We start from the raw sequence: 27,986 nt of genomic DNA, 5'->3' as shown, positions 1-27,986 counted from the left end.
AAGGTCATTGGGGTCATTTAAGAGACTGCTGGACATGTATATGGTCACAGAAATTTGAGGGTGCATACATGAGGATCAATGGTCGGCACAACATTGTGGGCTGAAGGGCCTGTTCTGTGCTGTACTGTTCTATGTTCTATGTTCTATGTTTTCCCTAGGGGGAACGGTGGGGGATTTCAAGACTAGGGGCATATTTTTAAGGTGAGGGGAGAGAGATTTTAAAAAGCCACGAAGAGCAACTTTTTCCACACTGAGTGGTGCGGGCGTCGCTGATTGGCCAGTATTTATTGCCCATTCCTCTTTACCCTTAAAAAGGCAGTGATGAGCTTCGCTCTTGAATTGCTGCCGTCATTGGGCTCTAGGGAAACCCATAATGATATCACAGAGGGCTTTCCAGAATTGTGACCCAGTGACACTCAAGGAAGTGTGATTATATTTCAGGGTGGGGGCCGTGGCTTGGAGGGAAACCGCAGTCGTGATGTTCCCATGTATCTTTTAGTCGATAGTTTGACATTCTGGGTGTTTTTAATCAACCTATTCGGAGACGTTATGACACACGTCTGGACTTGAACCCAGGCGTCCTGGCTCAGAGGTAGGGGAACTACGACTGAAGAAGTGCCTTCTCAGTCCGCACAAAGGGACTCAGGATACATGAACATTTAATTTTCATAGAACATAGTGTAAGTAGTTCAGCACAGTACAGGCCATTCGGCCCACAATGTTGTGCCGACCTTTTAAACTACTCTAAGTCCAAACTAACCTGCATACCCTTCACCTTACTGTTATCCATGTGCCTATCCGAGAGTTGTTTAAATGTCCCGAATGTATCTGACCGGCAGTAGATTCCACACACCCACCGCTCTCTGTAGATTTTCGCATGAAGTAAATGGACATTGCTTGAACTGCAGGGCATTTGTTTAAGGTACGAGGGCAAAGATTTAAAGGGACTTAAGGGGCAGCTTTTTCACACAGAGCGTGGTGCGTATATTCAATGAGCTGCCGCCGGAGGTGGTGGACGCTGGTACTATTATAATATTTAAAAGGCGTCTGGGCGGGTATATGAATAGGAAGGGTTAAGAGGGATACGGGCCAAATCATGGCAAATGGGATTGGATTAATTAATAAATAATAAATAAATAAATAACTGGATATCTAAGTTAATTTAGGCATGGATGAATTGGACCGAAGGGTCTGTTTCTGTGCTGTATTTCTCTACGTCTATGATGCTAAGACAGCGTTGTTATTAACCTTGAAACTGATATGACTCAAATGGATATTGGCTATTGCATTCACTCAGTAGGAGTGATTTCCCCTTTTAACATGGGTATTTTAATTGGTGGGGACCACTTTGTGTCCGCACACTGTGAGGCGAAAGTGGTGTCATTGTGGTGCGTAAACTATACCGAAACTGATCCGTTGTACAACCGGTGGAAATATTGCATGTGTTCTATGTCAAAGGATTGTGGTCAAAATCATGTATCATCCTGGAGGGGCTAAAAGGACTCTTGTCCTGATAATATTTTGGTGGTTTTGGAAGCACTAAGAGGCCGTGCGATCTGCAGAGAATGATGATGCAGTCGGCGAGACGTTTTCACAAAATCTATTGGTTAATGTCGTGGCAGATGATCTGACAGCTGAACAATTTCCTCATTCACTGCGTGTTTTCTGGTTACAGTCTGAAAATCCTGCACTTGAGGAAAAAGCCGAGTGAACAGTTGCTGTAGAATGAGTCCGAGCAGCAATTTATCAGCTGCTGCAGAGTATCACTTGCTCCAGATTTCGAGTCTAGTGCGACACAATTTCCTTTGATTTCTTCTTGCAAGAAATTTGGTTTGGAAGGTGCAAGAGAGGCTACACGTACAGGCTTGACTTAATCCTTTCCTCATTGCTGGCCCTTATAGGTTACAATGGCACAATAAGAGAAACTCCTGTTTAAATTTAACCAACAGCGCCCCCCCCCCCCAAAAAACACCTACGTACTTTACCATTTCCGGTCTCTTGTGTGTTAATAGTGTCTTTTCTTACATCAGTCTGTTCACAGATCCAATTATACACCTCCAGAGCAAGTGAGACTCGAACCCAGGCCTCCTGGGTCAGATATAGGGACACTACCACTACCCCTCAAGAGTCACCTTGTCTGTTAAGAATTGATTGGCGTTGTTAAGAGTTAGGCATTAATATATCGTCATGAATAATTATTGTGTGTAGTGTTCGGGCCTCTCAGGAAGGATGTACTGGCCCTGGAGCGGTTCAGAGGAGGTTCATGAGAATGGTCCCAGGAGTGGAAAGTTTAACATATGAGGAACATTTGAGGACTCTGGGACTATACTCATGGGAGTTTAGAAGGATGGGGGGTGGATCAAATTGAATACTGAATGGCCTGGACAGAGTGGACGTTGGGAAGAAGTTTGCATTGGTCGGAGGGTCTAGGACCTGAGGGCACAGCCTTAGAGTAAAGGGAAGACCTTTTAGGACAGAGATAAGGAGAAACTTCTTCAGCCAGAGGGTAGTGAATCTAGGGAATTCACTGCCACAGAAGGCTGTGGATGCCAGGCCATTGAGTACATTTAAGACTGGGATAGACAGGTTCTTGATTATCAAGGAGATTGAGGGTTATGGGGAGAAAGCGGGAGAATGGTGTTGAAGAATTTATGAGCCATGATTGAATGGTGGAGAAGACTCAATGGGCCGAATGGCCTAATTTCTGCTCCTATGTCTTCTGGTCTTAAATGTCTTATAAATAGTTAGAATTTGACATTAAAAAAGACAACAACAAATTCAGAATTACTGCAGGGGATGAGTGCCTTATCTCCCCTTCCAACTCCATTTTGATTTGGCCCTGTCCCTCTCACATTTAATGGTGTGTATTGACAAGCTTCGCATGTTACTTGCTAAATTGGAAATGTGTGATTTAGTCATGGTGAAATAGGGGAAAAGTATCACAGGTGATTTGATATTGGGAGAAAGCCAGCATTGGTTGTATGTGATGACACTTCCAGATATAAGCAAAGAAAGAAAAGGTAAATAACTAGAATTAAATGGATAAATGAGTGACTTGGGGACAGGTTCATGAAAAAAACAATATTTTGTGGCCCAGTAGTGGTCTCTCACGCGAGAAGGTCTAGGAGTGAGAGTCAGAGTCGTACTGCACAGAAATCGACCCTTTGTTCCACCTCATCCATGCCTACGTTAATTCAGATATCCTGAATTAATCTCGTCCCGTTTGCCAGCATTGGGCCCCTATCCCTCTAAACCTTTCATATTCACATACCCATCCAGATGCATTTTAAATGTTGCAATTGTACCAGCCTCCACTGCTTCCTCTGGCAGTCCATTCCATACACGCACCAGCCTCTGCATGAAAGAGTTGCCCCCAGGTCCTTTTTAAATCTTTCCCCACTCAACTTAAACCCATACTCTCTGGTTTTGAACTCCCCAATGCTGCAAAAATGTCCTTGTCTATTTATCCTATCTATGCCCTTCAAAATTTTATAAACCTCTGTAAGGTCGCCTCTCGACCTCTGTAGCAAAAATAACCCCAGCCTATTTGCCCTCTCCCTATAGCTCAGGCATTATATCAGAATAAGGGATTGCCTAGTTGGGACAATTTTGATCGGGGTTTATTCTGTCAGAAGGTAGTGGGGAGAAGCAGAAGAGATAGACCATTCAGCCCATTAAGTCTGCTCTGCCATTTGATGAGATTGTGCATGATCTGATATTCCTCACCTCCACTTTTTCTGCCTTTCCCCATAATCATTGATACCCTTACAGATTAAAAAAAATCTTTATATTTCAGCCTTGAATATATGTAATTTTCCAGCTTTAACAGCTCTCAGTGGTAAAGATTCTGACAGATTCACTGTCCTCTGAGAGAAGGAACAAAGCTGTCCTAACTGGATGACTCCTTGCTCTGAGATAATGCTCTCTGATCCTAGACTCTCCCACAAGGGGAAACAATCTTTGCATTTCCCTGTGAAGTCCCTGAAGAATCTTAAACAAAAATTGAAAGAGCTGTGAAGGCTGTAAATCAGAAACAAAAACAGAAATTGCTGTAAAAGCTCAGCAGGTCTGGCAGCATGCATTGAGAGAAATCAGTTAATGTTTTGGGTCAAGTTTTTCTTGCTCACAATCCTTCCTGAAGAATCTTGTATGTTTCATATCACCTGTCTTATCAATCTTATATGTCACCTCTTCTTCGTCTAAAGTCCTAACTAACTCAACCTCTCATAAGACAATCCCACCATACCTGGGATTAGCTGAGGAAACCTTCTCTGGCCTGCCTCTGATGCCAGTCTAACTTTCTTCATATAAAGAGCTCAAAACTGTTCACAGCATTCCAGTTTTAGCAAGATTTCCATAATGCTCCATTCCCTTTGAAATAATTGCCAAGTTTCCAATTACCATCCCTGAGTGGGGCATCAAGGAGCTTAAGAAAAACTGGAGTCAATGGAAACAGGGGAAAGCTGTTCACTTGCAACCTGGTTTGGAGTCACTCCTGGTACCAGAGGAAATGATTGGGGTGGTTGGAGGCCAGTCATCTCAGCTCCAGGACATATCTGCAGGAACTCTTCAGGATAGTGTCCTCAGCCCAACCACCTTCAGCAGTTTCAGCAATGACCTTCCCTCCATCACAAGGTCAGAGGTGAGGGTGTTCACTGATAATTGTACATGGTACAGAACCATTTGGACCTGCAATCACTCAAGCAGCCTGTGTCCAAATACAGCAAAGCATAGACAACACACAGGCTTGAGATGATAGGTAGCAGTATCATTTATGCCATGCAAGTGCCACATAATGACCATTTCCACCAAGACAGAATATAACCAGCTTGCCCTGATATTCAGTGACATTACCACTGTTGACTCTCTTACTATGAACATTCGGGGTCTTATCATTGATCAGAAAATGAACTGGTCTCACCATCTAAATAATGTGGCCTCAGAGTAGGTCAGGAATTCTGTGGCAAGTAAAACAACGCCTAACTCGTCAGAGCTTTTCCGCCACCAACAAACTGCAAATCAGAGGTATGTTGCAATACGGTACACTACATACCTCCTTGATTTGGAACAATATTATCTTCACCGTCACTAGGTCAATATCCTCAAGCTCCCTCCCTAATAGAAATGTGGTTGCCCCTGCATTACATAGACTACAGAGACTCAAGAGGACACCATCTTGACAAATGCAATTAGAGATGGCCAATAAATATTGGTCCAGCCACTGATGTTTATATCCTGTGAATGAATAAAAAAAAGGAATTTTGAAAAATGCAAGATTTTGAAATGGTCCAAATACTATAGATGGAGGTCAGGTTGTTTGGGTAGTACTTGCTTCCTTAGGCATTCATGCAGGAAGTACAGCTGTTCGCGGTGGCACTCTGTCGGATGGCACTGGTTTCCCATCTTCGGGCCAGTTTTAGCGTATTGCGCCCATAGGTGCGAGCGAGTTTTGATCTTTTCAAAACTCGCTAACTATAGATGGAAGCCTTAATGCATCAAATAGCTAAATAATGGCGGAATGAAGCTGGAAGCATCTTTAGAAAATCTGACTATTGTCGCAGAGAACAGAATTGCAAAAGTAATAACTGGGAAGTGAATCCTAAGAATATCCAAGGCACCAGATGAAAGGTGCCTCAGGTGTGACTCCAAGTATCAGTCTCTGGTGAACTATCCAATGTGAGAGGCATGGTTCTCACAATAACAAATTATGAATTATGAGGGAGAAGATACAGAGAATGAGGCATCTGAACAAATGTTACAGGACATAAGGAGTTTCAGTCCTGCAATGTGTTCATTCATTGTAGACTCCATTTATTGTGCAGTGCTAGATAGTGCTTGCTGTTCAACGATACCTGGAACAGATTGGTGACAATGTTATCATGATTTACTAAGTAATGAGGACCAGTGCAAGGTCAAGTGGATATAAAAACACTACTTGCTCTGGGGTTGGTGATGACAACATTTTAAGGTCATGAAAGACAGTTGTAATTCCTTGTAAACTAGCTGGAGTAAACCATTTTATTAATACCGCTTTGTTCTCCAGTGAACTATCTGTGTTATTGAGCAAAACATAGATGAATAAAGGCAGAAATGAAACTTGAAATAGTGCATAATTGAGGAATTATTTTTGGAAAATCAATTGAATTTGCATTTTACCCAGTTGGGATATTATTCCAACCTCTTAAATCCTAGTATTTCTCTAGTCTTGCTATTTCGCTTCAGAGTGTTTGCTAAGTGTTAATGGTATGAAGTGATAGGAGTCAGTGAGAATAGAAACAAATTTTCTTTAAGTTACATGGGGAATTTTCTTACTGGGCTTGAGTTAGAATGAAAGTCCTACTAAAACATGCAGGTCTGTTATGTAATTGACATGGATCTAAAAGTATGGGACAAAGACAGAAATAATTTCATTCGGCAGTTTGTAAATCTGATAATTATATCTAGTGTTTCTCCAGTTCATAGCAAAACAAAAGAGTTATGGCAGAAAAAGTTACAAGAAACATGGTCAGGGGCTAGAGACTTGGAATGCTTGTGATGTTTCTGTCTGAGAATGAAGAGGAATTTGCCAATGCTAAATTCAGAGACATGAAAACATGAGGATCATGGTCGTGAAAATCTCAGCTGAAATTCCTCCCAATAATGGGTTCTTTGAAAGTAGTCATGCAGTGATTGTTGAAATGCTGCATAAAATTGTAGCTTATCAACCAGGTTGCAAGTTAACAATATGGATTCTTCATGCAAAGTATTCATTTCAGATTGTTGAAAACTCCTATGGAATATTTCTGAGGCAAAATCCCAAATTGATTTCTGTGCTATGCACTAGTCCTCCTGCTCTTGAAGATACTGCAATTAGGCCACCTTTTCTTGTACACTTTTCATGTCGGAAAATGTGTTAAAATCCTGGAGAGAATTGAGAGAGCACTGAGTCATTGCATAAAATGACATTAGACTGAATTTAATCAGGAGATTGGGTGTATTAAAGACAGAGGTTTATAGAGAAACCCCTCGTAAGGTAATGGGTTATAAAGTCAATCCTTATTCAACATGGCATTCAAGCTAATAAAGTTCCTTCCTCATGATTAATCAGAATTAAAAAGTTTGGACCCTAAGCATCTGATAGAAATAAAAAAGACACACAGAGTTACAGGGTTATAGATATTTACAGCATGGAAACAGGTCCTTTAGCCGTGTTGCCCAGTTTTCACAATTAATCTAGTCCTGTTTTCTTGAGTTTCGTACATATCTCTCCATACCTCTCCCACCCATGTACCTGTCCAAATGCTTCTTAAATATGGGATAAAGGGTGAAACATCCAGGAAAAATAAATTAAAATTTGGCTACAAGTTCAGGAAGATGGCAAGAAGTGTGGTGCAGAAACTAGCTAAAAAGAATGAAACAATGGAGAATAAGCAATGGGTATGCAAATTCTGATAAAGCACTTCATAGTGACTCTTGTTTCAAGAAGTAATCAATGACCAGAAAGAAAATTTCTGATACAGAAATATCACAATGGTTGCACCAAGAGACAAAGAAGTGAGAGTGCAGGCCATTGCTCGAAGAGATTAGACAACAAAATAAAGGTCACAAAATAGTATCAAAACAAAACTAGAAATGAGAAGTCCTCAGAATTGTGAAATTTTGGCACTTTCTTGAAGAGAAACTAATAAGAGAGGAAAAACAAAAGGGAGTTTGGTACTTAGAGAGCATTTGGAGTTTATGCTGAACTACCAGATAAAGCAGAAACAAAAACGCAAATTGCTTGAAAAGCTCAGCAGGCCCGGCAGTGTCTGTGGAGAGGAATCAGAGTTAACGTTTCAGGTCGAGTGACCTTCTTCAGAAGCGTTCTTTGTCACAGAGGTAGATTTGTACTGAAAAAGTCTTTACAATTGAAACTAAGGAATCATGGGCTATGGGGACAGTGCAGGGAAGTGGAGTTGAAATGCCCATCAGCCATGATTTAAATGGTGGAGTGGACGCGAGGGGCCGAATGGCCTTACATCCACTCCTATGTCTTATGGTCTTATGGTAATAACCTAAATAAAGAAAGACGGGCTGTGAAGCAATTTGAAGAATGACTGTGTGACACAGAAATTAGAATGGGCCGAACTAGAGCAGGAACAGTAATTAAGCTCATTTGCTGATTTATTCATGGGAGTGTAGATCAATTAACATAAAATATGCATGTCTGCAGGGTGAAACATTTCAGAGAGAAATGGTTCAGAAACTGCCCAAAGAGGCAACAGATGCAGGAGGGGATTAATGAAAACTATACCGGGTTCGATTCCATCCTCGAGTGACTGTCTGTGTGGAGTTTGCATATTCTCCCTGTGTCTGTGTGGATTTCCTCTGGGTGCTCTGGTTTTCTCCCACAGTCCAGAGATGTGCAGGTTAGATGGATTGGCCATGCTAAATTACCCGTAGTGTACAGGGGTGTGTAGATTAGGTGGGTTATAGGGGGGATGGGTCTGGGTGGGATGCTCTGAGGTTCGGTGTGGACTTGATGGGCCGAAGGGCCTGTTTCCACTCTGTAAGGATTCTGTGATTCCAAACAAATGCATCAATAGTCTGAAAGATATTTGTAAGGTGTGGGTGTTTTTGATGAAATCGGTTTTGCTGAAAATCAGATGCATCATGACAGAACCTGAGATGTTTCATTGGTATGAGAGGGGAAACTTTCAGGCACTTTCATGATGCTTGTTTCTTATGGAGAAGCATTGCAGAATTTGAGAAATGTGTAATTGGTAAGTTTAGAGTAGAATTCAAAACCAGGTAGGAAGGCTTGTGGGTCTTTTAACTATATTGGTTTAGCTATTAAATAGGGTAGGTCTGAAATAACTGGGTACAATAATCCTATTTACAGAGTGTTGTTCCCATTCTGTTTAATACTATGATGGTCTTCATAGATAAATGCTGTTCTATCAAAAGAAAAGACAGAAGAGATTTCTGTCGTCATGGCAGAAGTGAAGATGATAAATTAGTTCAAAATGAACTTTGATGAACACATGAGTGATTTAAACTTACAGGGTTATGGGAAGAGAACAGGAAATGGAGACTCCAAGATAATAAAATGTGAGGCTGGATGAACACAGCAGGCCAAGCAGCATCCCAGGAGCACAAAAGCTGACGTTTCGGGCCTAGACCCTTCATCAGAGAGGGGGATGGGGGGAGGGAACTGGAATAAATAGGGAGAGAGGGGGAGGCGGACCGAAGATGGAGAGTAAAGAAGATAGGTGGAGAGAGTGTAGGTGGGGAGGTAGGGAGGGGATAGGTCAGTCCAGGGAAGACGGACAGGTCAAGGAGGTGGGATGAGGTTAGTAGGTAGCTGGGGGTGCGGCTTGGGGTGGGAGGAAGGGATGGGTGAGAGGAAGAACCGGTTAGGGAGGCAGAGACAGGTTGGACTGGTTGTGTGGTGCAGTGGGGGGAGGGGATGAACTGGGCTGGTTTAGGGATGCAGTAGGGGAAGGGGAGATTTTGAAACTGGTGAAGTCCACATTGATACCATATGGCTGCAGGGTTCCCAGGCGGAATATGAGTTGCTGTTCCTGCAACCTTCGGGTGGCATCATTGTGGCAGTGCAGGAGGCCCATGATGGACATGTCATCAAGAGAATGGGAGGGGGAGTGGAAATGGTTTGCGACTGGGAGGTGCAGTTGTTTGTTGCGAACTGAGCGGAGGTGTTCTGCAAAGCGGTCCCCAAGCCTCCGCTTAGTTTCCCCAATGTAGAGGAAGCCGCACCGGGTACAGTGGATGCAGTATACCACATTGGCAGATGTGCAGGTGAACCTCTGCTTGATGTGGAATGTCATCTTGGGGCCTGGGATGGGGGTGAGGGAGGTGAGCTGGCATGGATTTGATGGGCTGAATGATCTGCTTTTTCTTTGCTGTAATGACTCTATGGCTCAATCAAAAAGCTTGATTGATCAGTTGGGCGGTTAGACCAGAACAGATTCCAATTTTTGTTACACAGGAGTTGAGAACTACGATGAAGCAATGTCAAGTAGAGAATGTTTTAAGGTCAAATAAAACATTTTTTAAAAAAAGTCAGTCTGGAGAAATGTGTATTTCAGTTCCCACCCGGAGTTGACCCAAACATCATTCAATAAGTCATTTTCAGCGATGCCTCAGTTGTTAATCTTTCAGATAGATATTTGAGTGCTGATGGCTTTGTAATATTTCCTACAGGTGAATATAGAAAATGTTGTCCTTTCGATTGTGAAGCCAAGAAAATTGAAGGAATTGTGAAACACATCTTAGCTGCTTAAATGCTAGTTTCTGCAGAGTAAGTGAATATAGGATTCTACTTGGCAAAGATTTTAAGGCCATCATGTGACAATGAATATGCTGAAGATAGCATGCCCTAGTGAAAATAATTGTTCACCGTGAGATAAGGAACACTTGTTTAAAATTATGAGAATTGCTGAAGAAAGACACATTTTGTCAAAATTAGAAGTCTTGCCCTCATCAGAACAATTCACAAGAATGCTAGTTTAAGGGAGACACCAACAGCTAGGCTCTATAATAACTAATCAGAGTCTGTAATTTTTCCTATAGTGGAGGTAGCTATTACAAGGGGGCATAGTTTTAAAGTGAGTGGAGGTAGATGTAGGGGAGACATCAGAGGTAGGTTCTTTACTCCGAGAGTGGTAGGGGCATGTGATGCGTTGCCAGAGAGGGTAATGGAGTCGGCTTCATTAGGGGCATTTAAGTGTCTATTAGATAGGCATATGGATGATCGCATAAGGTAGGGGTGGAGGTTAAACAGACCTAAGGTTTAGAGTAAAAGTTTCTGGATAACATCATGGGCTTAGGGGCCTGTACTGTTCTACGTTCTATGATTAGCAATCTCCTTTTATAGAGTACATATGTAGATATTCCCCTTAAATTGGTGTTATTTTTGGGAACTGTCCTGATGAGTGTAGGATGAAAAGCTTTGGCAAAATGTGCCTTTTTTACAGCTATACAGAAGTATGTAGGAAAAATTCACAGACTGACCTTGCTGGTTTGGAAAAGATGCTAGAGAGAAACAAAATCTGAAAAGTTAATACGGACCATCAACTATTTGATTTTTTTGCACAAAGTTATGCAAACATAATTAAGTTTTTAAGGTCCAGGAGGAGATGCTTCTACAATATAAGATGTACAGAATGAAGAGCTCTTTTAGAAGCCCTACAGTGCGGAAGTAGGCCATTTGATCCATCGTGTCCACACTTACCCTCCAAAGAGCATCCCACGCAATGCCTGTAACCCTGCATTTCCAATGGCTAACTCACCAAGCCTGCACATCCCTGAACACTACGGGCAATTTAGCATGGCCAATTCACCTAACCTGCACATCTCTGGACTGTGGGAGGAAACCGGAGCACCCGGAGGAAACTCACACAGACACAGGGACAACGTGCAAACTCCACACAGACAGTCGCCTGACGGTCGAATCAAACCTGGGTCCCTGGTACTGTGGGGCAGCAGTGTTAACTACTGAGCCACCGTGCTGTCCCTATTTAGTTAGTTTTTAGAAATCGGGTCACACGTAAAACCTGCAATTCTTATTTAAAAAGAGAGAAACTTAGAGAGAAACCACCATTTTGTGAATTAAAAGTATTCAGTGAAACAAAACACTAGCATCAGTACTGGTGGCCCCTGAAGGGGATGGATTATTGTATAAACCCATCTGGCTCACTAATGTCCACCAGGGAATGAAATTTGCTGTCCTTTGTGGTCTGGCCTATATATGACACCTGGTCACCTGAATTGTGAACTAGCCTAATGAAGCATGAAGACAGGTCATCCACAATTCTAGAAAGCAATTCAAGACTGACAGTAGCAAGGTCCACATCCCATGAACGAGGCACAATAACTTAGTCTGATTTTTCTGAAGGCCTTAAGGACACATTGATCTGTCCCTTGCATGTCCATTGAGCATAGATCTGCACTATAGAGAGTAATTTCAGCACATGGTATATTTTACCACAAGACCATGAGATATAGGAGCACAAGGAGGCCATTCGACCCATCAAGCCTGCTTTACCTTTCAATGAGATCATGGCTGATATAATAAACCTCAACTCCATCTTCCTGCCTTTTCATCACTTCACCTTTTCAACTCTTGATTCCCTTCCTGATTAAAAATCATGATAAACTCACAACACAGCTTCTGCAGACTTCTACGGAAATGAATTCCGCAGATTCATTATTGTCTGAGAGGAGAAACGCCATACAAATGCCAGATGCTATATTTCAAATGATTACATATAAAATCGTTTAAGCAGAAGGTGCTTGAAGGTTAACTTCACTGTTCAGTACACATAAAGGGTTTCCTATAGCTCTGCATGTTATATAAGATTTGCTGTATCAGCCATTTGGTCACCTTTCAAATGTGACACAGAAATGGAACAGATCAAAACTATCCTGATCAAATTATTGTTTACAGTAAATGAACCAAAAGCTGTTATGTTTGGACTTGAGAAGGGCCAAATCTACCTCAAATTAACTGAAAGCTAAGGATACTCAAAAATCTGAGTAATTGGTTAAGCAAGCATTCAAACTGCTATTACAAGGTGCAAACCCCTGTGAGTCTTTCAACTCACTGGGTGTTACCATCTGCCTATTACACAACTGAGCCACAGTGTTTCTCAATTTCAGCACTGCAGCAGTCCCAGGTGTGTACAATTGGCTGATTGAATCAAAGAGCATGCTGCTTTGTTTATTGGTAACAGGCGGATTTCAGACCATCCTCAACCAGCCTATGCTTGCAAAAGTCAAAGCAAAATGCCTACTGTAGATGTGATTCGGTGATTGGGCAGCACTTGCTGAATAATCTGAACTGTGCTAATAGCCTCACTAAGAATTAATTCAAGATAAGCACTCAAGCTTGTCATCTGGCTCATTTACATCTGCCAGAAGTGGCATATTATCATACACAGTGACCCATTCTCTGCAAACAAAAATAATATGCTAAAATCTTGGGGGTCTTTCCAATAATGGAGTCATTGAATCATACAGTATGGAAAAGACCCTTCAGTCCAAACAGTCTGTGCTGACCATAATTCCAAATTAAACTAGTCCCAGCTGCCTGCATTTGGCCCATATCCCTCCAAACATTTCTTACTCATGTACTTACCCAAATGCCTTTTAAATGTTGTAACTGTACCAACATCCACCACTTCCTCTGGAAGCTCATTCCACACACAAATCACTCTGTGTAATAAAATTGTCCCTCATGTCTTTTCTAAATCTTTCTCCTCTCACCTAAAAAGTATGCCCCCTAGTCTTGAAATCTCCCACCATGGGGAAAAGACACCTGTCATTCGCCTTGTCTATATCCCTTATTATTTTACAAACTTCTACAAAGTCATGTCTCAACCTCCTACGATCCAGTGAAAAATGTCCCAATCTAACCAGCCCTCTCCTTATAACTCAAACCCTCCATTCCCGCAACATCCTGGTAAATCTCTTCTGAACCCTCTCCAGTTTAATACCATCCTTCCTGGAACAGGGAGACCAGAATTGAACAGGACTCCAGAAAGGGCCTCATCAACGTCCTGTACAACCTCAACACAATGTCTGGGGAGCATATAGTGCCCCAGTACCTTTTGCATGGTAAAGCCACAGCCAATCAGAGTTGACTGACCAACAAATCAGCCCCCTTCTCCTGTGGAATAAATTTTTATGACCATTTGAAATCTGACAGTCTTGCATTTGACCTGATGAGTGTATGACGAAAACCTTCAGTTTTGTGCAATCTGTATATTTATAAAATATAGATTTCCTACAATCTCTCTATGATTTGGTCACTGTCTATTCTCTGTTACCACGTAATTGCCAACATATATTAATTGATGTTCCCAAGAGAATTGTTGGCATCTCTGCTGCCCTTGGTAATGTTTACAATGGTAACAAGCGTATGCCAATTCAATAAGTGTCAATCACAAATTGATGATTTATAAGCTCTGGTTATTTTGGGCAAATTTGAGCAGTTGTTTGATCAGCTCATCCCATCTTGTTAAAATGCGATGTGGCTATTTATATTTGTTCCTCACACAGACGATGCTCTTTGTAATATCTGAGGCTGTCAATGCATTCTGTTCGCAATCGAAGTCGACAATTTCAGGATAAATATGCCCAGGGCTTTTGTTTTGCAGTGTAGCCTTCCTATCCATGGGAGATAGAATATCTCCTATATCCATGAGAGACTGGATAGGCTGGGTTTGTTTTCCCGGGAGCAGAGGAAGCTGAGAGGGATATCTGATTGAAGTGTCCAAAATTATGAGAGGCACAGACAGAGGAGATCATGAGAATCTTTTCCCCATGGCTTACATATCTACGACCAGAGTGGATAAGTTTAAGGTGAGGAGTAAGTTTTGAGGACATCTGAAAAAAAAAGTTTTTACCCAGTAGAAATATGGAAACTGTTATCTTAGAGAGTGGTAGAGGCAGGTACTGTTGCAACATTTAATAATCACAAAGGTATCATCCACATATCCAACTCATAGTTTAGGCTGGATCTCGGGTTAGAAACACATCAGAACTGACTACAAGGCTCCTACGACCTCTTGGAGTAAGGATAGCATACAAACCAACGGCCACACTTTGCTAGTTACTCTCAAAGACAAAAGACCCCATACCCAGAATGAGCAGGACAAATGTGGTATATAAAAGACCATGCAGCAACTGTGAGAAACACTACATAGGACAGACGGGCTGGAAACTCACCACCAAAATACATGAACACCAACTGACAGCAAAATGTCACAATCGACTCTGCTTCGTTTCAATACACTCTAACATAGAAGGATATCAATATGACTGGGATAAAGTTACAGTACTAGGACAAACAAGACAAAGACAAGCACGAGAATTCCTGGAGGCCTGGTTTTCAACCACCGATTAACAAACATTGAACTAGACCCCATCAACATACCACTACGGAGGCTACACAGCATTGATGATGTTGCATAGAAGGGAAATGAAACTTGGCATGAAAACCAGTTGGCTTGGCGAATCTACCAACAACTCCAACTGCAACAAGGATACAGATCTTTGAGAAAACATTAAACATCGGAGCAGTACCACCAACACTGCCCCCACGAGATCCCACGAATCCACCGGGAATAATGATGCACCAACACCAGCATCCTCGGCCAGGCCAACATCCTCAGCACTGAGTCACTGACCACCTCGTTTGGCTGCAAGGGGCTGGACATGTTGTCTGTATGTCCTACACAGGGCTGCCAGCTCTGAAACAGCAGGAGAGCCCCAGGTGGGAAACGCCAGAGGACATGCTTCAGTGACACGCTCGAAGCCTCACCGGCAAAGTGCAGCATTCCAATTGATACCTGGGAATCACCAGCCCAAAGTCGAGGAGGAGCATCCGGGAAGGCATCGAGAACCTCAAGACTTGGAGTCGGGAAAAAGCGGAAGCGAAAGGAGCGCTCTGCCGCGTCAACATCACAGCCAGCGTTTCCCAGGGCCACCTTCTGTCCCAAGTGTAACAGAGCCTGTGGAAACTGCATGGATCTGCGCAGCCAGCTACAGGCTCACCCAAGAGAATGGGAGAGAATCACCCTCCTCTGTGAGGGACCACCAATAATGATGGCACAATGCCCCAGGCGAGGTCCAACAAGTGTCACGTGCACAGCAAGCAGCAAAGAGATGAGCAAAGAAATTAACATCATAACAGCAGGTTTTCTGGCCAGTTTCATATTATTGATTTCAGGAGCTTACTGTGGGAAAATTGGTTGCCAGCCTCCTAAGTTACAACAGTGTTAACGCTTCACTGATGTTTCAGCATTTTGGGCTGTCCCCAGGTCAAAAAAGATGCTAAATAAATCTAATCTCTCTGTGAGATTTTTTAAAAAGATATTTATTCCTCTCCTAGCAGTGTACACCTCAACAAATGTTTAAACTGGCTGCTCCCACTTTTAACTGTGAAGGTTTTCACCTGGACACCCTTTAACTCTCACTGACCATTGATGATCAATTGGTGTTATTTTGTGGGGTCAATCAGAAATTATCCAAGATAACAAAATGTGAGGCTGGATGAACACAGCAGGCCAAGCAGCATCTCAGGAGCACAAAAGCTGACGTTTCGGGCCTAGACCCTTCATCAGAGAGCACTCTGATGAAGGGTCTAGGCCCGAAACGTCAGCTTTTGTGCTCCTGAGATGCTGCTTGGCCTGCTGTGTTCATCCAGCCTCACATTTTATAATCTTGGAATTCTCCAGCATCTGCAGTTCCCATTATCTCAGAAATTATCCCTCTGGTTTTGCTTAGGTTTTATAGACAGGGAACAGGAAGGATTGATATAAAGGAATGTTTCATTATGTAAATAAATCAAAGAACTGTGGCTGCTGGAGATATAACGCAAACACAAACGGGAATTGCTGGAGAAACTCAGCAGGTCTGACAGCATCTGTGGAGGGAAAGCAGAGTTAAGATTTTAGTGACTCTCATTCAGAACTGATAGCAAACAGGAAAAAGCGATTTTGTGCTGATGATGGAGGGTGATGGGAGCAAGTGTGGAAGAGGGAGCCCAGAAAGAGAGAGAGAGGTGTTAAGGGTAGGCAAAGGGATTGCATTCATTTCTACACCCATTGTGTACTCAGAGCACCACCTAGTGTTCAAATGATTAATATCTCTTTCACTTAATATTTGTGCGATGTCCTTTTCTGTGGATGTCATTCCATGTCTCCCACAATATTAATCCTTTCTGCCTCCCAACTCTCAAGGATTCATTTTTCACTCTCGCCTTGTTTAAACTTATGGTAAATTGCAGGATGCTGAACAGGCCTCACTCGTGCACTCAAGACTGAGCTGCTCTGTGTGCAGTGACACCAACAGTTTGAGGTTGGGAGAGTTTGCTGTCATTGTCTCCTTTTTCTGGCTGACTCCTACGGCCGACTTTGTCTGCAGCGGTACAGGAAAACCCCGAGTCAGTCTTTGCTCTGCCCAAAACTTGATGGCCTTCCAGAGCAAAGAGTTAACCTCAACCAACTGTTGCAGGCTGGTACGTTCCTAGGTGCAAGACTACGTTCTGAGGAGCTCACTAAAGCTTGGGGCAGCTGCCACCAAGGCACAGTGGGGAAAGACCACTGACTGAGGTCGTCCTGCTGAAAGTAAATGGGTGCCTCAAATCCATACAATACGGAAACAGGCCACTCAACACAGCAAATCCACATTGACCCACCAAAGAGCATCCCAGCCAGACACACCTCCCTACCCTTCCCTGTAACCTGGCATTTCCCACAGCTAATGCGTCTAACCTAGACACCCCTGAACGCTATAGCAACTTAGCATGGCCAATCCACCTTAACTGCCCCTCTTTGGGGCTGTGGGAGGAAACCAGAGCACCTAGCAGAAACCTGAATGCAGGCACGGGGAAATCATCCAAAGGTAGATCTGAACCCATGATCCTGGCATTGTGAGGCAGCAGTGCTAACCGCTGAGCCACTGTGCCACAGGTAAATATGGTCTGGTACAAATAAGAGATGCCTTTGGTTTGTTTGGATTGAATCAAACTCCAGTGTTTGTTTAAGATAACAAGGTGTGGAGCTGGATGAACACAGCGGGCCAAGCAGCATCAGAGGGGCAGGAAAGCTGAGGTTTCGGGTCTGGACCCTTCTTGGCCTGCTGTGTTCCTCCAGCTCTACACCTTGTTATCTCAGATTCTCCAGCGTCGGCAGTTCCTACTATCTCCAGTGTTTGTTTGTTTCCTTGATGTGTCACTGTACAGAATCGAACTGTATTTGTGAATATGTACATACATTAAAAAGTATTTTTTATCAATATTTTGAAATAAGAAAAGTCTTCACAGGAAGTGCTCTTAAACAAGATTAAAACTTACAAAATTCTGAGGCAACGTGACAGGGTAGTTGTGGAAAAATTGTTTCACCTCGTGGGAGAGTTTAGAACCAGAGAGCATAATCTCAGAGTAGGGGGTCATACTTTTGGGACAGAGATGAGGAGGAATTTGTATTGTCTGAGGGAGTGAATCTGTGGAACTCTTTACCACAGAGGCCTGTCAATGCTGGGTCATTCGGTATATTCAAGGCTGAGGTAGACAGATATTTAATCCGTAAGGGAACTGAGGATCACAAGGAAAAGAAAACGCAGGCCATTCAGCCCATCAAGGCTGCTCTGGCAGATCTGATAATCCTCAATTCCACTTTCTTGCCTTTTCCCCATAATTCTAGATTCCTTCCTGATTAAAAATCCATCTACCTCAGTTTTGCACAAAGCAGTTATGAGTCAAATGCATTGCTGTGCGTCTGAAGTCACATGTCGCCAATCTGGCAGATTCCCTAAAGGACATTAATAAACCCGATGGGTTTTTCACAACAATTGATACTTTCTTGGTCAGCATCACTAAGACAACCTTTCACTTTCATGTTTATGAATTGAATTCAACACCCGCTAGTTTCTACAATGAGATTTGAAGCCATGTTCTTTAGCCAGATTATAACCCAGTGACTTTACTGCGATGCTATGGATTGGGCTGTAATTAAAGAGTTCTTGCATAAAAATACACCAGGGACTGAAACACCATACCACGGGGAGACTCAACAATCCTAAACCCAGCTTGCTGTACTCATATTGGCTGCAGCTTCCTACAATTGTGACCGTACGTCACTGGTTGCAAAATGCTTTGGGATGCCATGAAGAATATGCTTCCCCTTACAATGGGATAATGCTATATCGCGAAGACGCTGTTTTAAAATTAGAGGCTACTTTTGTATGCGAGAGAATTTCTTCTCTCAAAGGATTATGGGATTGGAAACTCTCTGCCTCAGAATTCTGGGGACTATTGAATTATTTTAAAGGTGAAGGTTCTTGTTAGGTTGGGTAATCAAAGATAATTGGGAAGTGAGAGCATGGAATTCAAAGCACAAAACAGGTTGTCCATAACCTCATTGAATTGTGAAGCAGCCTTGAAGTATCCCCAGGCCTGAAACGTCAGCTTTTGTGCTCCTGAGATGCTGCTTGGCCTGCTGTGTCCATCCAGCCCCACACCTTGTTATCTCGGATTCTCCAGCATCTGCAGTTCCCATTATCTCTGCTTGTATGTATGGTTGAAGCTGATTGGTCACTTTGATCATCTTTGTCTGCTTCACAGCTCAACCTCAGTCAGGACTGATGGGGAAATGCCGTCGGCCGCGGACTGCGTTCACCAGTCAACAGCTTCTGGAGTTGGAGAACCAGTTCAAGCTCAACAAGTATCTGTCCAGGCCAAAACGCTTTGAGGTGGCCACATCCCTTATGCTGACTGAAACCCAGGTAAGGACGCAACCGTAGGACTGTGTCATTCAGCCCGTTGTACCAATGCTTCTGCTTTGAAAGAGCTTTCCAATCAGATTCCAGCTCTTTCGACATTGCCATGCAAATTATACACCTCTTGAGTATTTATCCAATTCCTTCTTTTAAAGTTGCTGTTAGAACATAACAAATTAGGAGCAGGATTAGGCCATCTTGAGCCTGCTCTGCCATTTATTAAGATCATGGCTGATCTTTTCGTGAACTGAGCTCCACTCACCTGCCCGCCCAACATAAACCTTAGTTCCTTCACTGTTCAAAAACCTCTCTATTTTTGCCTTAAAAACATTCAATGAGGTAGCCTCTACTGCTTCAATGGGTCGGGAATTCCACAGACTGAATTTGCTAAATTCAACGTTTCAGACCGAATTTTCCGGATCACACTCACGCGCTAATTTTTTAAAAAAAATCCTTATCTACCTCACCAGTTCTTTGTCTATTTTGTTAAATTTCTATGCCCTGGTCACTGAGATGAAAACAAAAATTGCTGGAGAAACTCAGCAGGTCTGGCAGCATCTGTGGAGGGACAAAGAGAGCTAACATTTCGAGTCCAAAATGACTCTTCTTCATAACTGCGCTAGTCTGACTCAAAACATTAACTCTATTTCTCTCTTCAGATGCTGCCAGACCTGCTGAGTTTCTCTAGCATTCCGTGTTTGATTCAGCTTTCCAGCATCTGCAGAATTTTGCTCTTATCCTTCTGATTACTGTCTTCCTGCCAACAGTAGCAGTTTTTCCATCTTTACTACATCAAAACACTTCATAATTAGTATAATTAACTAATGTCCATTAATTCTACAAGATGTACTGGAGAAATTCACCAAAGGTCCAGCACTTTCTAATGCAAGTTCCCCTCCAAGCCATTCACCATCCTGACATGGAAACATATCGCTGTTCTTTCTGTGTCATTGGGTCAAAATCTTGGAACTTCCTCCCTCCCAATATTCAGGGTTTACCTACTCCTGCTCCTAGTTCTTATGTTCTCCCTTCTTACCTTTCTTATTTTTGTAGTTGTCGCACTGTCCTCAGTGGGCAGCACTTGTCAATTGTTCATTTAATTGGGTGATTGGTGATGTGTGTTAAAATACAAATGATAGCCACAAAGTTATCATTGGTTATTGTAAACATCCATCAGGGTCAGTAATGTCCTTCAGCAAATCCCACTGGCCTTTCCCTGTCAGGCCTGGACATGACTCCAGGCTCACAGCAAGATGGTTGACTCTTAATTACCTTCTGAAATGGCATTCAGTTCAAGGGTAATTCAGGATGCCAAATGGTCAGCCTTGCCCGTGCCCCACGAATGAATGACAAATTAACTGCTGTGGACTTTTGTATCTTCGAATCCGAAAAAGATTGTAGCACTGAAAGAGGCCACTTGGCCCATCGTGTCTGTACTGGCCGATCAAGGAACTACCCATTCTAATTCCCCTTTGCAGCATTTGCGTGATAGCCTTGCAAATAGCTGCACTCAGGTTGCACTCAGGTCCATAAGATGCCTTTTTTGTGAAGTTTATTGCCCAAACAGGGATGTGCAACAAATGCTGGTCCTGTCTTGGACGGCCCCATCTCCCAAAGGAACAAGCAAAAAATAATTACATTGAAAATGCAACATAAACACAGTGAATAGTTGGGGTCTGGAATGCACTGCCTGGGAATGTGGCACAGGCAGGTTTAGGTTCAAAAGGGAATTGAGTGATTCTTCCGATAGAAATAATGTGTGGAGAAAAAGCAAGAGATTGGCTTGGGGTAATAGTTGTTTCAATAGCTGGTACAAGCTTGATGGGCTGAACAGCCTCCTTCCATGTTGGACCCATTCTGTGATCTTGTAAATGGCAGGTTAGGCTAAACATAGAAAATTGGAGCAGGAGTGGGCCATTTGAACCAGCTCCACCATTCAATCTGATCACAGGTGCTCATCCAACTCCCCTGTTTCCATCTACTCTCAATACCCTTTGATCCCTTTAAGCCTAAGATTGACACCTAACTCCTTCTGGAAAACATTCAATCTTTTGGCCTCAACCACTTTTTGTGGCAGAGAATTCCACAGGCTCACCACTGTAATTATATGATCCTAATATCAGTCCTAAACGACCTATCCCGTACTCTTAAACTTGACCCCCTGGATCTGGACTCCCCGGTCATTGGGAACAGCTACCTCTACATTGGGGAAACCAAACGGAGGCTTGGGGACCGCTTTGCAGAACACCTCCGCTCGGTTCGCAATAAACAACTGCACCTCCCAGTCGCAAACCACTTTAACTCCCCCTCCCATTCCTTAGACGACATATCCATCCTGGGCCTCCTGCACTGCCACAATGATGCCACCCGAAGGTTGCAGGAACAGCAACTCATATTCCACTTGGGAACCCTGCAGCCTAATGGTATCAATGTGGACTTCACAAGCTTCAAAATCTCCCCTCCCCCCACTGCATCACAAAACCAGCCCAGCTCGTCCCTGCCTCCCTAACCTGTTCTTCCTCTCACCCATCCCCTCCTCCCACCTCAAGCCGCACTCCATTTCCCACCTACCAACCTCATCCCGCCTCCTTGACCTGTCCGTCTTCCCCGGACTGACCTATCCCCTCCTCACCTCCCTACCTATACTCTCCTCTCCACCTATCTTCTCCTCTATCCATCTTCGGTCCGCCTCCCCCTCTCTCCCTATTTATTCCAGAACCCCCACCCCATCCTCCTTTTCTGATGAAGGGTCTAGGCCTGAAACGTCAGCTTTTGTGCTCCTGAGATGCTGCTTGGCCTGCTGTGTTCATCCAGCCCCACACCTTGTCATCCTGTGTTTACCCTGTCTAGTCCTGTGAGAATTTTATAAGTTTCGATGATTCCCTCCCTTATTCTTCTAAACTCCAGTGAAAATAATCCTTACCGATCCAGTCTTTAAGGAGGGTCCAACTTGTAAGACCATTGATTTATTCTCGCTCTCTCTTTAAATGTCACTCAGGTAAAAATTTGGTTCCAGAACCGAAGGATGAAGTGGAAAAGGAGTCGGAAAGCCAAGGAGCAGGCAGCGCAGGAGGCGGAGAAGCAGCGAGCTGGGAAATACTCAGACAAGGCAGCAGGGGGTGAGAGCCGGTCGGAGTCAGAGAGTGTGGATTTCAACAGCCACAGCACAAAATTGCTGCAGTGCAGCACAGAATTAGGCTACACCTCCAACAGTTCCTGCTCGGAAGACGAAGTATCTCGGAAGGAGGTACAAATCGCGTCAACTTTGTGAACCGAGTTGGATGCAGACTTCGTGCAACTTCCTAAACTTGTTCTTTTTCCCTGGTCTCAAAGAAAAGTTGCACTCCTCTGCAACACTGGGCCTTAGTGCCTGCCCTGTTCATCTCTGTCAATATCTCTCTTTCCCCGTCTCCTGGTCCTGCAAACATACTGAAATTAGTTTTTAATTTAGTAAATGGGAAGAGACCAAAGACTTCTTCAAATGCAAAGAAACTGAACAAACAAACAAAACATTGGAGAGGCAGCACCTGATTTGCCAGGCACTTGAAGATTATATTGTACTGAAACAGTTAATTTAATTTATTTTTTATTTTTGTCATATTTAATGTGAATTATTCTTTATATTATATTTTGGAAAGAAACCTCCAGCTCCACAAAAGTTGCTTCTTTGAAGATTTGAAGGGACAAAAACCAGGATTGTTTTAAAAAATGAAAAATAGGACAGTTTGAAAGCAGTGGAGTATCTCAAAAAGGGCGCGGGAAAGGACAATTTCAAAGACATTGTCATGTGTTTTTTCTTAATTTATTCAAATACTGTGAACTTTAAATGTTAATTGGCCCAGTACATTTCTCTACTTCTGTTTTACATTATCCTGCATCCAGAAAAAAAACAAAAGTGCTGGCAGATATTATAGAATATAAAATGTGTGAGTGTGTGTATGTGTGTGTGTGTGTGTACTCTTGCATGCAGGAGTGTAGACTGTGTATGTGTGAGTGTGTGGATCTGTGTGTCTCTTTCAGCAGCTGCACTAAGGGTAAGGGTATCAGCAATTTGGAGCTCTTAACAGTAAATCAGACGCCTCCTTTATGATTTGAACTGAACCAGCCACATTCCCTCGATGGAATGGCAAAAATACAGTGTTTTTCTGTCTGTCTGTCTGTCTGTTTCAGGGCTTCCCGTCTTTGTCTTTGGATTCTTGTCTGTGATGTCCTGATCTTTGTACAAAACAAATGCTTGCCGCGCTTTAAATGTGAATATTAAACAGTATCATGTTCTGTACAACAAGGTAATGTGACTTCAAAAGCAGCATCACTTCCCAGGTATCTAGTCATGTCTGACACACTGTGCATAGAAACATGAATAAATCATTCTGCCCCTTGAGTCTGTTCTGCTTATAGATCACATGTCCTGACCCCATCACTCATTTTACCGTCACAGAAATCTAGCCATTTCAGTCTTTGAAACTTTGATCCTCAGCATTCAAAAAGCCTTTTGATTTCCAATGCACACCACATGCCTATTTTTCGACTGAATTCCTCAGCAGCTTTGCTTTAATTTTAAAATTGTACTCCCTTGATCTGGATATACCCACCAAAGGAAATCATTTCTCTGTACTCAGACTATGGAGGAAGTGGAGCAAGTCCATTTTTAACCACAATTAATAACAAGCAGCCAAAGAGCCTAGGAGACTAATGGGAGGATCTTATGGAAGTGTATCAGATCATGAGAGGCATGGGTAGGATGAATGTACTAAGTCTTTTTCCCAGGGTTGGGGACTAGAGGGCATCAGTTTGAGCTAAGAGGGGAAAGAATACATGGGAACCTGAGGGGCACTGTTTGCACACTGGGAGTGGTATGCAACTGTCAGCGGAAGTCGCTGAGGCAGGTACGTTGAAAACATTTAAAAGGCATTTGGACGAATACATGGATAGGAAAGGCTTAGGAGGATATGGGCCATGTGCGGGGAAATGGGATTAGCGTGGATGAACATATTGGTCATCACGGACCCATTTGGGCCAAAGGGGCTGACTCAGTGCTGCAGGACTCTATGACACTATGACTCTAGATGATGAAGGGCCAATTGGTGCAGCAAAGCTGATACTTCTAATGTGGAGCTACTGCTGCCTGGGATCTCCTATGATCTCAGCTGATGCCAATACTGGAACAGTCATATCCGAGAATGAAACAAAATAATACTTCCACACAGAGAAAAAAAACAAACAGTACCTTTAAGAGATATTTCATGTTGTGTTATAACTTTTTCTTATCACTATTTTTGTTTTACTAATACAGATTTCACTTTGACAGGAAATATATATGTACATTGAATACACAAGAACTTTTCATAACAATCATATTCCATTTGAGTCCACCCTGATTACATTTATTTTCCTCCAAATTTGTTCTTGACAAAGCATGCACTGTGATTTTGTCTCTTCTTGCTCTATGAGTGATTGTCAAGCTATATGATGTAATATTAAACTCCACCAAAACAAAGCTCAAATGCTTTCCACGAAACCTTTCTAAGAGAGTTAATGAATTAGAATAAGTCTTTGTACATTGAATGTACAGACATCAAGAAGTTGAAGAGTTAACACCAAATTCTCTTTTCCCACGGTTGAATTTTTTTTCTGGCAAGAACTTAGTTTGTGACAAAAATAACGAACTTGTCATTCAATCCCCATTTTATCCTTCTGTAACAACACTGCACCAATACTAACACTACTAGCATTGAGATCCCAGACTAAAATCTGGCTTGATAGATCATATTTAGTTCTTTTTTTATGTGAAGCAGCATTTGTTCACTGGAACAAGAGCATACAATGTTACAGATTTGGGTTTAACAAGGAAACAGCTGCTTATTACATGAAAGAAATGAAGATGGACTGGAATAAACCAAGCTATTTACATAAAACACAATTTGAAAGGTCTCAAAACAGTAAAAATACAATTTCATCTATTCCCAACACCATCAATTTACTTAAATACCAGAGAGTTCAAGATATTTCAAACTAAACATTCACATAGAGGTAACCTATTGTCTAACTAACTCCTTTCTCCAGGAGAAATTCTCTTGTGTCAAAATTCAGCCAGGTTTTTGGTAAGCTGAAACTGAAACCTTTCCAACTTCTGGGTTCTACCTTTAAGCAAAACAAACATAATTGCTGATTGCACTAAACTGAAAACTAGCTATTTCCATGTTTATTTTATGGGGAGCTGATGGCCTAGTAGCTTTATTGCTGGGCAGTTAAACTAGAGACCCAGATAATGTTCTGGGGAGAGAGAGATAATGGAAACTGCAGCTGCTGGAGAATCCGAAATGCGGATCCACGTTTAAATCCTACAACTTCAATAAATATTTGGAATTAAGAGTCTAGTGATAACTGTGAATCCACTGCTGATTGTTAGGGGTGAAAAACCCCATCTGGTTCACTAATTCTCCTTAGGGAAGGAAACTGACATCTTTACCTGGCCTGGCCTACATGTAACTCTGGGCCTGTAGCAATGTGATTGACTCATAATTGCCCTCTGGGCAACTAGAGATGGGGCAATAAATGCTGCCTAACCAGTGATGCTTTCGTCCCATGAATGAATGAAAAGAACTCTCATAATGCAAATGCAGTCCCATTATCACTAAGCTTTTTGCAGTCGATCAAGCAATTCTATCAAATGGTGCACTTATAGGCAGGGTAGTTAAGAAAGCACTTAGCACGCTTTCCTTCATTTCTCAGTCCTTTGAGTATAGGAGTTGTGAAGTCATATTGAGGTTGTGCGGGACATTGGAGAGGCCTCATTTGGAATATTGCGCCCAGTTCTAGTCGCCCAGTTACAGGAAGGACATTACTAAGCTGGAGAGATTTCAGAAGAGATTTACCAGGGTGTTGCTGGGTATGGCAGATTTGAGTTATAAAGAAAGGATGGATAGGTCAAATTTTTTTTACTGGAGCATAGGAGGTTGAGAGGCGACCTTATAGAAGTTTACAAAATAATGAGGGGTACAGATCGAGTTAATGATAGTTGTCTTTTCCCTAGGATGGGGGATTTCAAGATTAGGGGGCACATTTTAAAGGTGAGAGGAGAGAGATTTTAAAAAAAGACATGCAAAGCAAATTGTTTACACAGAGGTTGGTTCGCACATGAAATTAACTTCCTAAGGAGTTGATAGATGTGGGTACAATTGCAATTTTTAAAAGACGTTTGGATAAGTATAAGAATAGAAAAGGTTTGAAGGGATGTGGGCTAGGAGCAGGCAGATGGGACTATTTCAGTTTGGGAATATGTTTTGTATGGACTGGTTGGACCGAAGGGTCTGCACTGTGCTATACGACTCTATGACTCTATAACTGTTATGAAGTGGTTAAAAACAATCAAATCATCACCACAAACCATACAGTTACATAGTCCTTCAATGTCTTTATTGGTTCATCATTGAAATGTAACTGTTGCATTTTTCTTTTCAAACAACATAAGTTAACATTGTGATCAGAGATAATGGGAACTGCAGATGCTGGAGAATCCGAGATAACGAAGTGTGGAGCTGGATGAACACAGCAGGCCAAGCAGCATCTCAGGAGCACAAAAGCTGATGTTTTGGGCCTAGACCCTTCATCAGAAAAGGGGATGGAGAGAGGATTCTGAAATAAACAGGGAGAGAGGGGGAGGCGGACTGAAGATGGATAGAGGAGAAGATAGTTGGACAGGAGAGTATAGGTGGGGAGGTAGGGAGGGGATAGCTCAGTCCAGGGAGGAAATATAGGTCAAGGGGTGGCTGGATGAGGTTAGTAGGTAGAAAATGGAATGCGGCTTGAGGTGGGAGGAGGGGATAGGTGTGAGGAAGAACAGGTTAGGGAGGCGGGAACGAGCTGCGCTGGTTTTGTGATGCAGTGCGGGGGAGGGGAGATTTTGAAGCTGTTGAAATCCACATTGATACCATCGGGCTGCAGGGTTCCCACATGGAATATGAGTTGCTCTTCCTGCAACCTATGCATGGCTTCATTATGGCACTGCACCTCCCAGTCGCGAACCATTTTAACTCCCCCTCCCATTCCTCAGATGACATGTACATCCTGGGCCTTCTGCAGTGCCATAATGATGCCGCCTGAAGTTTGCAGGAACAGCAACTCATATTCCACTTGAGAGCCCTGAAGCCCGATGGTATCAATGTGGATTTCACCAGCTTCAAAATCTCTCCTCCCCCCACTGCATCCCAAAACCAGCCCAGCTCATCCCCACCTCCCTAACTTGTTCTTCTTCACACCTATCCCCTCCTCCCACCTCAAGCCGCACCTCCATTTCCTACCTACTAACTTCATCCCGCCCCCTTGACCTGTCCGTCCTCCCCGGACTGACCTATCCCCTCCCTACCTCCCCACCTATACTCTCCTCTCCACCTATCTTCTCCTCTATCCATCTTCAATCCGCCTCCCCCTCGCTCCCTGTTTATTTCAGAATCCTCTCCTCATCCCCCTCTCTGATGAAGGGTCTAGGCCCGAAACATCAGCTTGTGTGCTCCTAAGATGCTGCTTGGCCTGTTGTGTTCATCCAGCTCCACCCTTTGTTATCGTGAGTTAACATTGATAGAGTTCATCCAGTGTTATAAAGGCCAATATATCTTTGGCCTTATCACTCAAAGAACAAAGAACAACGCAGCACAGGAACAGGCCCTTTGGCTCTCCTAGCCTGCGCTGACCCATTTTTCCCTTCCATACTAAAACTGTCTTCA

The 27,986-nt window shown here is 42.9% G+C and overlaps 1 protein-coding gene across 1 annotated transcript in view; it reads left to right on the top strand.

Annotated features, from left to right (window-relative positions):
- mnx2b (motor neuron and pancreas homeobox 2b) overlaps nt 1–23,577 on the top strand; it is a 51,176-nt gene extending 27,599 nt beyond the window's left edge. The window contains exons 2-3 of the mRNA XM_048535059.2: nt 19,109–19,269; nt 22,262–23,577. Of these exons, the coding sequence (XP_048391016.1) occupies nt 19,109–19,269; nt 22,262–22,534 (434 nt within the window). The 3' untranslated portion in view covers nt 22,535–23,577. The remainder of the gene's footprint in view (nt 1–19,108; nt 19,270–22,261) is intronic.
- The last annotated feature ends 4,409 nt before the right edge of the window (nt 23,578–27,986 follow it).

The sequence above is a fragment of the Stegostoma tigrinum genome, chromosome 7, assembly GCF_030684315.1.
Source record: "Stegostoma tigrinum isolate sSteTig4 chromosome 7, sSteTig4.hap1, whole genome shotgun sequence".
Classification (NCBI taxonomy): domain Eukaryota; kingdom Metazoa; phylum Chordata; class Chondrichthyes; order Orectolobiformes; family Stegostomatidae; genus Stegostoma; species Stegostoma tigrinum.
The sequence above is the reverse complement of the archived record's forward strand: the minus strand, read 5'-3'. Positions and strand labels throughout refer to the sequence as shown.